At 46.0% G+C, this 15013-nt stretch overlaps 1 protein-coding gene across 1 annotated transcript in view; it reads right to left on the bottom strand.

Moving 5' to 3' along the window:
* Positions 1 to 217: 217 nt before the first annotated feature.
* LOC104556803 (uncharacterized) overlaps positions 218 to 15013 on the bottom strand; it is a 72862-nt gene continuing 58066 nt past the window's right edge. The window contains exons 10-17 of the mRNA XM_061989652.1: positions 14537 to 14681; positions 13506 to 13619; positions 12783 to 12927; positions 11322 to 11470; positions 10724 to 10863; positions 9304 to 9369; positions 1358 to 1448; positions 218 to 269 (exon numbers count right to left, since the gene is read on the bottom strand). Of these exons, the coding sequence (XP_061845636.1) occupies positions 218 to 269; positions 1358 to 1448; positions 9304 to 9369; positions 10724 to 10863; positions 11322 to 11470; positions 12783 to 12927; positions 13506 to 13619; positions 14537 to 14681 (902 nt within the window). The remainder of the gene's footprint in view (positions 270 to 1357; positions 1449 to 9303; positions 9370 to 10723; positions 10864 to 11321; positions 11471 to 12782; positions 12928 to 13505; positions 13620 to 14536; positions 14682 to 15013) is intronic.

The following is a 15013-nucleotide window of genomic DNA, read 5'->3' on the forward strand; positions in this document are numbered from 1 at the left end:
GAAGAAGTTTTTCCTTGTGTTTCTTTGGAACCTCTTATGTTCCAGCTTGTACCTGTTACACCTTGTGCTATCATTGGCCATCACTGAGAGAGGATTAGAGAAGGCTGTGATGAGACGAGCAGAGGGAACAGCCTCAAGAGGCTGCTGGGGCCAGTGAGGAAGCTACCTGAGCCCTTTATGCCAAGGCTTGTGCCAACCATTCTGCATCTGGAAAGCATCAGTGGAAGAAAGTGAGCAGAAGCTCCTTTTCCTCCATGGGCTTCTCTGCTCTACACATCAAAGGCAACACACAAGTCAATCTTATCCCAGAGATGCCCTAGGTCTCCTGGTGTGGACTACCTTTATGCCAGCCATGGCCCAAGGGAGTTGGGAGTTGTTTCCCTGTACTCGGACATCAGATATCCCCCTTGGCTCAGCTGAGCAGGTGTTGCAGCACCGCTGCCTGCTCTTCCCACTAACACATCTGTGTTCCCTGAGGAGAGTGGGAGGAAAGCACTTGGAACTTAGTGCTGAAGGCTTTAAGTGGGACTAAAATTCATCTCACCAGCACTTGAGCTTCACATAGCACAAGGGCTGGTGTGAGCTGGCCCCAGGACTCCTCATGCTGCTTGCTTCCTCCTGTTATAAAGGTTCATTAATATTGAAAAAAACCCAAATCCATCTCACTGCACCATCACACTGCTTCCAATCATCTCAACTGACTGCAGCAAGGGCTCTGCACTCACCAGTGGATGTCTGTATGTGAGCTGCCCTCAATATGCAGTCAACACATGAAAACCTGGCAGGATTTTAACATCGGCTTCATGGGGTGATGCTCGAGGCTTGAAATTCCTGCCTGCTTGAGACCTGCACATTTGTAATGCAGCAACAGCTCTGCCTGGATTATGCCCTCAGGGGGGCCCTGGGGACAGGTTTACAGGCAGAAAACAGGGTGGAGAGCAGGGCTGGTGTCCCACACAGGGACATGGGCATGAGCATGTTGAGCCAGACTGCCAGGACAGCTCAGCAGCACAAACTGCTACATCACTGAATCGTGAGCATTTTGGGGATGGCTGTTTGCTCTGCTTCAGCTCCTCCCTGTACAAGCTGATCGAGTGCAACTGATACCACAGATTGGATTGGATTGGATTGGATTGGATTGGATTGGATTGGATTGGATTGGATACTCAAAAACTTGCTGCAGAGAATGGAGAAATCCATAAGCAGCCATGGCTGCCTCTGCAGGATTAGGTTTTGCTGCTGCCTGGCATCAGTGTCCCCACTGCCACTATGGTCTGCAGCTGCTCCAGCATTGGGGACACCTTAGTCTGGTGGCAACTGTGAGGTCAAATTTCCCAAATGGTGGCAGGGATCCTACCTGCTTCCCACCCAGGACAGAGGCAGGAGCATCACACTGCTGAGTGCTCTTAGCCACCTTTTTCCTCCCCCTCTTCCACAGGTCGCTGGTGCTGGAAGAAAAAAGACAAAAGATCAGATGCTGCAGAAATCCTGACCTCATTTTGTGGTAACTCTGTGATAATTATCAAATGCTTCCTTTCCATTTTCCCAGCCAGGCCATCGCCCCGTCTCCTTGTCTCTGCAGGATTGTCCTCGAGGACCGCCTTTGCATTTGGCTGAACAAGATGTTCTTGTCTGAGGAGCCACAACAGTGTTTTTCCTGGTTTTACACCCATCCTTAAAAACCACACCAGCAGCTCTTCTGACTGTTTTGAGTAGAGTGCATTCTTCTGGTTAGTGTTATATACAAGGACAACATGCCCATCAGTTTCCATCAGCTTTTAGTTAGGTGAGCCCAGTGCTGCAAATCAGAGAGCTGGTGTGCCTGATGGAGTGGTAGCATGAAGAGATACATAAATACTGAAGCATCCAAACAGTGGCTTCTTGCATAGGAGTAGAAATGTCTCACTGGTGTGTAGGGCCTGTAATGGGTATCAAAGAATGATCAGACATTAATGTACCATGCAACACCTCTTCCTGCTCAGTGGGTGACAAAGGATGTGTAACCCTAAGCCAATCTGGCCACTGCAGTCAGTGATATAACAGGCATGGACTGTGGGGTTTGCTGTGAGCTGACAGTCTTTGCATGAGTGCTCAATGAATTTATGCATGGGTGCTCGAGTAGTTCATGTGTGAGCACCTATTGAATCCGTGCACAAGAGCACAAACAGGTAATGCATATGCACCCAATTAATTCATGCATGAACACCTAATTAATTTATGTATGACTGGCCAATTAATTAATGCATGAATTAATTAACTCAAAATATGAGAGAGCCATTAAATCACACACGGGTCCTTGAGGAGTTGATGCACTAGTGCCCAACGCATGCCCACCCTCTTTGCTCACACACAGGCACTCTGTTAGCCCACACATGAGTGTCTGATCAGTTCCTGCATCACTGTTTGCCATCATTTTTTAATGTTTTCTTGTTCCCATTACCAAACAAATGATTAGAATTTTGTGTTAGTGGGCAATAAATTAAATTGAAGTGAAAATTGCCCCCTCACAAAGAGCATTTTGCTGGGTGGTATGAAAGTGTTGTGTGGGGATGGTGCAGCTGGGGAAGAGGGTGCCCACAGTGCCAGTGCTGAGTCCATCACCATGCCTAGTGGGAACTTTCTCATGCCAAGGGTAGTAGGATAGGTCAGAAACACATGTACAGGGGACAATGTGTCCCCTGAATGAATGGACACATATTGGGTCTCCCAGGATGCTTTTTTGGCAGGGTCCATGACCCAATGCAGATGTTTTCTCTATGCTATTTTTAATGGGCTCAAGGTAAAGCAGCTGCATGAGGAAGCCCAGGCTCTGGCTCCCACTCAGGTATTGCTCCTCAGTCCCTGTACTCCTCTCTCAGCCCTGGGCTCATCTCATAAAAAAATTCTTCATTTATTCACTTCCTGAAAAATACATTGCAAAATATGTGCTGTTACCAGGGAAAACAATAGCAACCACAGGCACAAACACTCACACACACACATTTTTTCTCTCTTGGATGAAAATAATTTGTGCCATGAGTCACTTAAGCTACCTGCTTTCCAGTAATGCCCATTATTTTAAGATCAAGAGCAACATCAAGACAAACCAAGTTACCGGCTAATGTCATGGCTCTCCCTAACCCAATCAGTCCCATCCCTACAAGAAGGACACTGAGGTGCTGGAGCATGTCCAGAGACAGGCAATGAAGCTGGTGAAAGGTCTGAAGAATGAGTCTGATGAGGAGCAGCTGAGGGAACTGGGGGTGTTTAGCCTGGAGAAGAGGAGGCTGAGGGGAGACATGATCACTCTCTCCAGCTATCTGAAAGGGAGTTATAGTGACGTGAGGGTTAAACTCTTCTCTCCAGTAATGAAACAGGACAAGATGAAAGGAGCTCAAGTTGCACCAGGGGAGGTTTGGAGTGGAGATTAGGATAAACTTTTTCACTGAGAGGGTTATTAAGTACTGGATGGGCTGCCAAGGGAGGTAGTGGAGTCACTATCCCTACAGATACTTAAAAGATGCATAGATGAGGTGCTGAAGTACATGAGTTAGTGGTGGGCTTGGCAATGTCAGGTTAGCGGGTTGGACTCGATGACCTTAAAGGTCTTGTCCAACTGCAATGATTCTATGATTCTATGATCCTGAGCAGACCAGATCCCTTCTTGGTTGGTTAAATATCACATTTTACCACTTGCCTTTCTCCCCCAAGAGGAAGGAGAAAACACAGCATCCTTGTTTAGCTACTCAAGGGGTCTGAGTCAAAGTTTCCAGCAGGGAATGCCCCATGTGCTATCACACGCTGATGCACGTTCCTGCTGGTGTCCCGGCTCTGCCAGGACCGGGGTCAGGCTCTTGGGCTGCTCCAGCATTTTTCCCCTGCTCCAGCATTTTTTCCCACATGTTCATCCCACGCAGGAGTCCCGCCCGAGCCAGTAACTCTGGCTGAGATGCCTTTGACAGAGGGAGCAGAGCTAACCCCCGACATGGGGCTGTCCCAACCCTACACAGAGAAAATAAATGTTTAGCTTGAAAAGATTTCACAGTTTTCCAAGAGCCTGGGATGGCCCGAGCGTGTTTAGACTGTGTGGGTAGCAAAGCCTTTAATCATTGTTGTCTGTATTAGATCCTTTTATCTGGAGATCTTCACAGTCCTCCACAGAGAGGTTTGTCCTGTTCGTGGCTGCTTTACAGATAAGGAAACAGAGGCACAGCCAGCAAGGGCTGGATCTGCTCCAGCTCCAGAGGATGAATATTTGGGGCAGCACATTTCGAGTCAGCTTCTATTCTGTTTCTTTTCCAAGGCAAACACTTCTCCAAAAAGAATGGCTTGAGAAGTGACAAGGCACTAGCAAGAGCCTTATCCATGTTTTCTTGCTGGTGGCCAGTGTGCCTGTACCTGTTTACATCCATTGCCTTGTAACCAGGCAAGGGGTTTGCAAAATTGCTCCAAATTGCAGCAATCCTGCTTTCTGCTTCGCCTCATGGTGCAACATCTCCTCTCTCCAGCAGGCTCAACTTTATTTATTTATTATTCTTTTTCACTGATGCTTTAATATAAAATAATTAGTATTGAGGGTAGTATCAAGCCAAGAACAAATAAGGTCTTAATACAATGTCTCCTCTGCCTGGGTGCTCTGGTTCTCGGGAGCTCACCAGGAGAGCCTCCTGCCTGCGGTCCATAGCAAAGGGCATCAGGAGGGGAGTGTGGTGATCTTGGGGCTGTGGGCAGGCTTGGCTCTGGGAAGCAGAGCCCAGGGCATACTGCTGCTGATGGGAGGTGGCAAAGAGAGGCCTGCTCTACTCCCAGCATCTCATTCCCTTTCATGGTGGCTGAGCCTTCATCCAAGAAATGAGGCTCATTTTTCCCTGGAAGCCACATGGGCTTCCAATCCAGGGCCCAATCCAGGGCCTCACAAGCCCATTTAAAAAAAAATTCCTTTTGAATTAACACATTTGCACTCTCAGTTCAAATGCATAGTTCCCCTGACCCACAACTTCTGCCATTCAACATTCTTTTGAACCAATTTTTCCCTGCAACTTTTAATGAAAACAATTGTCACAAATGTGCCCTAGCGGCCAAGAAGACCAATGGCATTCTGGGGGCCAGCAGGTCAAGGGAGAGTTTTTTCCCCTCTACTCTGCCCTGGTAAGGCCACATTTGGAGTACTGTGTCCAGTTTTGGGCTCCTCAGTTTGACAGAGAACTTCTGGAGATAGTCCAGCAGAGCGATACCAAGATGATCAGGGGACCGGGGCATCTCTCTTATGAGAAAAGGCTGCAGGAACTGGGGCTGTTGAGCCTGGAGAAGACAAGAGTGAGGACCTTATCAATGCTTATAAATACCTAAAGGGTGGGTGTTGAGAAGACAGGGTCAGTTTTTGTTCTGCAGCGCCCAGTGAAAGGACAAGGGGTAACAGGCACAAGCTGGAACATAGGAAGTTCTAGTGAACATGAGGAGAAACTTCTTTGCTGTTGAGGTGAGGGAGCCCTGGCACAGGCTGCACAGGGAGGGTGTGGAATCTCCTTCTCTGGAGGTTTCCAAACCTGCCTGGACACGTTCCTGTGTGACCTGATGGAGGGGAACCTGCTTTAGCAGGAGATTAGACTGGATGATCTCTAGAGGTCCCTTCCAACTCCCACCATTCTATGATTCAGCAATATCCAGCCCAGATGATAGAGCCCTCTAGAGAAAATACTGCTAAACTGATGGGTATTCCTTAGAAGGAGGCTGCCAGGCAGAGTGGGAGGGAGCTTGTGCAAGAGCTGGCCTCAGCCAGGGCAAAGAGGCATCCCCAAGTGTCTCTGGACAGCTAGGGCTGTCCACTCAACAGTGGTTGAAGAAGCACACTGTTTCCTCTGTTCCTCTGTTTAGCCACAGATCAAATCCCTCCAGAGAACAAGAAGTGTAAACCCAGCATTTGATATCAGAAAGCAAGACATGCCTTTGTGTTCTGAGAGGAACATCATGCCTGGCTTTGCCAGCCCTATCTCTCTTCCAGACCCACAGAGAGACAGGGCAATGCAGAGGCCTCAGGTTGCATCCCAGGTTGGGCTATAAGGAATGGGAACATTTGCCAGAGCAAAGATCCTAAATCATCTTTCCAGAAATTAAACTCATTTTTCAGGCTTTGTGTTCTTAAGGCCACCAGCTTTCCAAGAAATGTTAAATCAGGTAAAATTCCCCCAAATCCTCTAATCACTCCCAGAAACAAAGGCTGGGCTGATTATTTTTACTCAACAGTTGGCAGGGTTCCAGCTTCCTGAAATGCAGCTTTGATGAAAGAAAAATCTCTTGTGGCCAAAATGATGCAGTGGTGGGTTTTGAAAAACAAATGAAAAAAAGGCATTTCAGGAAAAAAAGCCCCAAAGTCTTTTAAAATAGCCTTAAGGCTATCTTTAGCTCCCAGACTGGAAGAGAAAGGGACTCGCTTATTCTTCATGTTTCTCCCAGCCCCAGCTAACAGAAAAAAAGAGCAGGCAGCATATTTTTAGGCTCCTGTTTCTGCTGTAGTTGAAGGAAGCCCACTTTTCCCAAAACTGGCTAGAGCTTTGTGTGCTGGAGTAGCTATTAGAACCTCTGCCTGCCTCAGCTCCAGAGAAATAGTGCTTGGACAGGGTTTTGGGCACGAGGAGCTTATTTGTGGGTGGCCAAACAGGGACTGAGGCTATCTCAGCCTAATCAGTTGGGGGCAGTTGCCAGGGTCTCTCTTGCAGGGAGGTCTGCAAAAGATTAACTGAGTGGCACCTCATCACCACTCAGAAAAAGGCCTTTGCTGTGCTCTCTTGCTCTGTGATGACGTTGCTCTTCTCCAAACCTTTCCCAAGCCCTTAATAATCTCCTGGAACTTCCTGGACCAGAACTGCACAAAGCCCTCAAGATGTAGGCACACAGTAGCTTTAGAGAGGCACGAGAGTGTTCTCAGTTTTAGTCGTTTCCTAACCCTCCTTGATACATGGTTAGCCTCTACTGCTGCCAGAAGCTGCAGTGTTTGGATGAGAAGGGCTACCATACATCCCAGCTCTTGCACCTGAGTGTCAGGGAGCAGTTCAGAGCATGTCACTTAAAAGCACAGGTTGAATATCCCCTTATCCATCCTTTGGTACTTACCTACAATTACTTCAATTAGATCTTTGCACTGTCCACTTCTTGTTTTCTTAAGAGCTTTTTGCAATTCCCCAGTCAACTTTCTCCTTTAGCATCCTAAATAACTGTCCATCATCAAACAACCCCTTGGTTTGTTATCCAGCCCAGGTTTAGTGATACATGCCACCAGTAAACTCCCTTCCTAAAGGGACACATCCCTCTCTTTCCCAGTTTAAATCCCCTGTGGCAGGGGATTGCCTTTCATATCATAGCTCTTGAGCTTCTTTAGAAGCCAGTGGCAATATAAAACAGTTCTTCCTCACCTATCTGCTTTTTTTGAGACTTTCAGAGAACTATTAAGAGGTTTGAGACACATTACTTCCCTTTACAGAGCACTGGTGACTCTTCTCACCAATTTAATATATAAATAGTATCCTGTGGTACAGATTCTAGTCCTTTGGCCAGTACAGACATCAAACAAGTGTGTCTTAAGCCCTGAAGGCTTTGTTTAATGTCTTGTGGAAGGGCAGGTGCCGTGGTCCAGGAGCCTGCCTGGGAGGATGCAAAGCCTTCCAGGACTCCTCTTTTTGGGTCAGAGCTATAAAATTAAATAGATGTTTAATGATCAGGACGCTAGGCAGGAGAGTTCAAGTCACATGTAGGAATATGCATCACCCAAGCCTGTTTCTCAAAGGCTGATGAAGGCAGCTCCACCTAGTAGCATCCCAGACAATGAGGGCCAAATGGCTGCAGCAAAGGATCAAGGACGCTGGAGAAGCCAGGGGAGAAGCAAGGTAGGAGCCAGGACAGTTGCTTTAGATGATTTACAGTGGTAGTGGAAGAGTGGGGGAATTAGATGATTTATTTGAAAATAAAACAATGTGATGGAATGACAAGAGAAATTGCAGTACAGTCATTTTCTTCTTCAAGTGTAAACAATAGCACAGATTACTTTAAAAGAATTCAGCTTTGTAACAGTATTGCAAGATACTCAGCATTTGAAAGCACCTGCCATATAGCAACACTTTCCAGACACCCATAAAGCAACCTCAGCTCTTGAGTAGGAAGAAGAAACAGAGGCACTAGTCCAACAGTTTAGTCAATCCACTTTTAGGCTTCTAATACAAACTCAGAAGCAATGAAGCCAGGATGAACTTGCTACTAGCTCAGTTAATCTTTTTTTTAAAGAGCTTCCTTTGAAGCAGCAGGCTTTACCCCAGATCAGATGTCATCTTGTCTGTTTATCTACCTCCTGCCAGAGTGGCCACAAACCATTCTCCAGCAGGAGGCATCCAGCCAGCACAAAAATTGTGTACTGCTCACTGCAGAGCTCAGGGAAAGGCAACCCCCTGCTCCTGCCTGACCCAGATCTTGTCTCTCTCTTGCAGGCAGAAAAGGAACACCACAAATTACTGCAAGTTATTGTGAGTTCAGAGACAGAGGCACTGACACAGTGACTAACTTAACTGAGAAAGTCAGGGAAAACCAGGGCAAAGACTCGTATCTTACCATACGCTGAATGCATCTTCAGTTTCTAGAGCTACAAGTAGCTGAAATAGGTTGAAGGCTTGCAATTGTATTCAGTCACTCTTCTTCTTACCCTTGGATATCAAACCTGACACTGCAAAGGTAGATCTCTGGAGTTGTATCTGTTCCCATCATGATGAAGAGAAGTAGGAAAGGGAGTAGCCAATGGCTGGGGACTTGCTCACACCACCATAACTAGCAGGTGCCAAAGGCATGACAGACCTCCCTTGAGTCCCAGAGATAGTCCACTTAAGAGCTACACTTTAAGAAAAAGGAACTACCAAGGGAAGAACATGAACTGTGTCTGTGCAAGCCTGCCAAGGGCCTGCTGGTGGCCTTTGTTGCACTGGTAGGAGCACAGCACCACTGCTCAGTTATCACAAAGGTGCACAGGGTTCTTCAGCTGAAGGATCTTTTTCTGCACTGATTCAGAGTCAAACCAAATTAAGGAGGGCACAGATCTAAGGTGGGGCTGTGAGTAGCTGATCTGAGGAAGTGTAGGTGCAGGGCAGGTTTGCAGATACAAGCCATTCATATTCAGAATAGAAAGTAGTTAGAGAAGAGCAGAAGACAATTCATACTAGAAGGAAGGACCAATGGATACCCTTTCTTTTTTCTCTCCCTTTAAAGTATCTGCCACACCATGTCAGAGGTTTCAGGCCACTGTGCCTGATAGGTCTGGACTTTCTGATGCTTCCAGTGGTCTCTTACAGTGTCGCCATGTGACTAGTCCCAGTCGAACAGCAAAGATCAAACAAGTCACTGCCAGCAGAACAACTAGAAAAGAAAAAGAGAAGCATGTTAGCACATGAAAGTCAGTGCCTCTTGTCATACCCCAGCACCCAGTACAGGGAGCATTCAAGGAGAGAGAAAGAACAAACCTTCCTGTCTAGGAGCCATTAACCTCCACCCCCCTAAACTGTATTTCACTTAGTTTAGTTTGACTGCTATCCAGTCAAACTCACTCAGTGCTTCCAGGTCAAGGCATGTCTGAAAGGAGGAAGCTTTATGAACACAGGAATAAAAATGCATGACATCAACAAAACACTCCAAGAATAGTTGAACTATATAAAGAAACATCCAATAGTTTGGGAAAAGCACATTCTTGCCCTACCAGATAAACAAGCTGAACCACTAGTAGAAATGTACTTACTGCAGGAAAACAGCTGTCTGCCACAGATCATACATACCTTCATGTTCCTGGTGGCCATAACTATCAAGAGATGTTTGCAGTACCCTCACACCTTTGGCAGACAAGCTCTGCTAAATCCTGCTGGGTGCTTTTTAGACATTAGCATGCTCCAGCTGTCCTTACAGCAAAAGGGAAACACATGCTGGACTGGCTGCAATGGCGGTGTCAGTCCAGAAATTCATTTTAGCCACTGGTATGTGAGAGTGGCAAGGCTGAAGGGTGGGAACATGGTCCCTTCTGCTGATCCTACAGTGGAAATAAGCATCTCAAACTGCTGCAGAAGGATTCAGAGTACACACAGCTCAGACCCTTTCATGTCAGCATAAAACTACTCACAGTGCTGTAGCTTTTGCCAGACTGCAGTTACACAGTATTCGGACAGCTTAAGCCCTTCCCTTTTACAATGGATGACTACACTCAGCTCAGCCATAGTGGCCTGCAGCAACCAAATAATCCTAGGAAAACTTGTTAAGGCTAGCCTGAGCTCTGCATAAGAGAGGACCATGTACAGGGTTTTGTAAACTTTTGATATAACCTCTCCTTGGGTCGGTAATTTATGCACTGCTCCTGTATTCCAAATTAGAAGTCCACAGCCTTCATCCCAGCCTTGCTCTTCCTTGGGCTCACTCTGCATGAGATGGAGCAACCAGCAGAGGACACAAATGGATATTGGAGAGTCATAGGGCAAACATACTGCACTGGCAAGTGAGGCAACACAAGGTTTGAATCCATCCCTAAGGCTCATGGGCAATCGTTTCTGCTCCACTCTTTCCTTTGCAAAATGAATACTTTCTAATAAATCCCTAGTTCTGCTTTTTAATAAGAATACTTCTAGAGGCAAGTCTGTCTTTCTGCACCTAATACACAGGAAAGCTGTGGAAATGTTTGCTGTCTTTCTTTTACAAGAGTTGGAAACAGTCAAAAAAAAAAAAGACTCACCTATAAAAGTGCTGCTTGTTGTTGGGGAGGAAAAGGAGAAGTTCTTGCAGGCACTGCCAGTCAGGGCTATTATGACCACTGGGTAGATTGTAAGGTTGTAACGGACATACTTGTCAAGAAAGAAGTTTTCTAGATAAAACCTATGAAGAAAGAGGGACCAAGATAAGATTTGATGGAAAAAGTGTACAGGGAAAAAAAAAATAAGGAACTGGACAAAGAATGGGGTTCTCTTCCAAGTCACTTGGTCATTTACTAAAATTCAAAAGACTAATAAAAAATATATCCAAGGTAAGTTTAGGGAAAGATAAAGCCCTGTTTCACAGGTTTCCCATATCAAGCCCTCATCTGCAAACCTAGGGCAGGTTGGGCTCATGCAAGTCACAACAACCTGTTCATGGCCCACAGCACGTGCTTAATTGCAATGCTGAAGGTGAAGGAAGAAAAGCTCTGCCCAGGCTCCCCGTTCATCTGCCATGAATTATAAGAGGCCTTTGTACAAAGTGTTGCTACAGGGACAGATTATGAATAGGGACAGACAGTCCACCTCATTTGTGGAAGGGGTGTTTCAAGCTTGCTGTCAACCCATGATGCTGCTTACCATATTGCTAGGTAGAGAGTGAGGATGCTTAGACAAGCAGTTGTTGCCGTCTCATTGGACACATTCCACTTGTAGATCAACACAATGGCAAAGTTCAGCAGCGTGGCAATGGTGGTCCATGTTGCATACAGTGCCAGCCCATTCTGGACCTGTCACGTAGCAGAGCGAGACAATAGCGATAAATAAGGAAATTCTCTTTTGTGACCTATAGGTCCTGAGACAGTTAAGCCAGCCTTCTAGATCTAGTTGCAGGGGAAAGTCTCTTAATGTGGAGAAGAGATGAAGCCTTGGAGTCCTCAAAGTACCCCAAAGATCCAGCCCAGTGGATCCTCTGTACAAAGCCCTATAATCCCAGTGGAGGCTTCCCACCCACACTCCAAAGCTCAGTCTGGCTGGTTGCCCAGCCCTATTGTTGCAGGCTGCTGTAACTGGCAGAGAGAACAGAGTTTCTGAATCTCAACAATCTCCCAGAAAAACCTCTTTACTACGTGGAGCCTGCAGCAGGCAATATCAAGGGCTGGAGTCACTCCTGAGAGGACAGGGAGCCCAGCTGTTCCCGTTTCCCTGAGTTACACTGGTGTGCCTCAGGAAATGCAATTCAAGGGTAGAAAGAACAGAAGCTGCTCCCAGTTTGTGCTAAGAGATATAGACATTTCCAGCAGGGCTGGTAGGAATATTTCTTTGCAGAGCCTCCCAGCTTTTCAGACTCCTCCTCCACTGATAAACACTCCTATCTCTGAAGACAGGCTTTTTCAGCTGACCCACTTTCTCCTTAAGCAATGCCACCATCAAGCAAAGGAATACAAGGTTGTTAAAGCACACACACAGAAGCCATGGGAGGAACTGCAGTGTGAGGTGTCCTCGATGGGGACAAGTTTGAACTAGGAGAGGGGCACAAAGAGGATGTGATGGAATACAAGTATGTTTATCTGATTTTCTCTGTGCAGTTTGCCAAACACATCCCATTCTTCTCAGGAACAGTAGGAAAATATTTTTCTTCCAGGATTTGGCAAAACTCAGAAAAGCAGCTGCATTTGAAACCTTTAGCAGGGTACCCTTCCCAAATGAGAAATACATGCACTTTTTGTAGTCCGATACCAGCTGATACCAGATCACCATCAGCTACAGCAACAGAAGCCATGTCTTCTCCCTCTGCAAGAACTATTTGTTCCATCCCAAACAGAAGTCTGGGCTGAAGTTTTCATACTTCACTAAAAACTTCATCCTGTAACAGCTGGAGAAGTACATGGGCTATACTTGCTCTAAATCATTCCTATGATGTCTAAATAGAAACATATGCAATTAAACCTCTATGTACCTGCAACAGGCACAAAGTCAGGGCAGAAATCTTCCCTTACCTATCTCTTGCCATTGAATCTTTCATTCTTGATACCTTCGGTACTGCACAGAGGGGTTTTTTAAAGTATTTACCAACAGCACAGCTTCCCAAATGTCACCTACTAGAATGCGGATGAGCCAGAGCTCAGCTTTGTGACCCTTCGCAAACCAGGAGGAATGGATGCTCAAGGCTCGGTGTGAAATGAAGAGGCAGGCATAGGTGGTGAAAGTGAGGGCTGCCAGGAACACCAGGGCAGGGAGAAGGTATCTAGGACAAAGAACATGCACACACACAATTTATAACACAGTTTTTTTCAGTGGTGTCAATGCCTTAATTCATAGCTTTAGTGTTTGTCCTTCACTAAGTTAATCAGCTTTTATTAAAGGTAATCACTACATGTAGCTCTCATTTTGACATACTGTTATTTTACTCTGTTAATCACAAAGTTGTTATTTTCCTGACTGCAACTGATTTCTTCACCTCTTGACAGTGGTGTTATTATAAGCCGTTCATGTGACCATAATTATGAAAACAATCCAAGGCAAGGAGCTTAACTTTATTTACAGAGGGAGGTATGGCTACTATCTTACCTGTGGAGGAAGCAAACATGGAAGAACAACAGCTTTGAGGAGATCTTAGACTTCATTAACTGATCCATCTCACAGGCAAAACAAAAACATGATGCAAAACCCTCAAACTTTCACGAAGGCCAACTTTTGCCAAGGCCTGCCACTGAGTTCTACAGGTGTCATTAAGTGTCCACACACAGTAAAAAGGGCAAAATGAAGTATTGGGGCAGTCTCAGCAAGAACGTTAGAAAGTATTTGTAACAAAAGGTAACTTACTCTCGGTCCCACAGAAACAGCCATACAACATTGAAGCCATTATTCAGAATCCATGCCACATAAAAAGGTATTGGCAGCAAGTCTGGCCTCATGTAGACACATCCAAGTTCATTCCTGCCAGGAAAGAGGGGATATGAAGAAACGAAAACAATACCTGCATTGACCAAACTCTCCTGGAGTTCAGCTTACATCAGACTTTCTCCTCTATATCCTTCTCTGACACAATAGTCTCTGTGGCCTTTCCCATCAGGACATTGCCCCATGCTACAGAACTTCTTGCTGGTCTCTGCACCGCCACAGATTTAGTGGATACAAAGGACTGCTCACAGATGCTGCAAAACTTGTGCAGCTGGTAGTTGTAGCAGTGGCACAGTCATGGGATTTTGGCCCAGTTCCCAGGGAAAAAGGCTTATGGCATCACAGTGTGAGTGCACATGTGCATATATATTTTGTGTGTGCATGCATTTGATCACTCTTGTATCAACACCCATTTCATTCTCCTCTCAACCTTCAGCAGACACACAAGACTGAAGTTCAGCAGTCCATGATCTCCCTTGCACAGAAAACATCACAATATTAGAGATATAAGATCAGTAACTGCCTCACACAATTAATCCTAGGAAAAGGTTTGACTCCAATTCAGTGACTCGAGAAACTACCCAATGTCAATTCTCTTAACATCAAGTAAACCCAAAACACTAGCTCCTTCATTAATTTTGCCCCTGTGGATTCTCAGCATCCAGCAGTGGGTAAGTGCAGCTACTGGTAGCTGTCAGATCCCATGAATCAGTGGAAATAATGCCTCAGAACAGTTTACATGCTTTGTAATCTGTTCACACATTACAGAAGTTTATACACACCTACGAACTGCTTCCCAGCTTTGGATGCTGAACCTGAGAGATGCTCCAGGATGTCAAGAGGAATGGCAGTGGGTTTATTCTGACTAGAAACTCCAGAAACGCAGGTAAGAGACTGAGCTACAGAAGGGAAGAGCCACTGTCCCTCATTTATACTGTAAGCAGTGAAAATACCTTCGACAGATCCCTGACAAGGCATAGAGAAGCCAAGCACACTGCCAGGCATAGATGACATTCCAGATGAGGAAGGTCCAGCCAGCTGGTGTGAAGTCAGTGCTGTACTTTGCTGAGATGTTTCCAGGGGTTGTCCTGAAGAGACCTGCAGTAGTGGATGTTATTGCAGTCAAAAGCATTACTACATACTAACAATGGAGAAAGAATGATGATGCATAGTCTACATCTCAGTTGGTCTGCAGGAGATGAGAGGATGCCCTTGGTGAAACAGGCCATGTGTTGCAGTTGGCCTGCCTTTAGACATCCATTATGGAATTGCTGTCCCTGAGGGCCTTCCCTCTTACACAGAGCAAGAAAAGCCAGTTGCATGTGACAGTCAGAGAGAAGCACAATGTCCATTTCTGACAGAGTCAGCTCGGCCGTGTTCAAACCACATACCACTGCCTTCTATAAACCCAGAGCAGCAGCTTGGACAGC

The sequence above is a fragment of the Colius striatus genome, chromosome 2 (assembly GCF_028858725.1).
Source record: "Colius striatus isolate bColStr4 chromosome 2, bColStr4.1.hap1, whole genome shotgun sequence".
Lineage (NCBI taxonomy): Eukaryota > Metazoa > Chordata > Aves > Coliiformes > Coliidae > Colius > Colius striatus.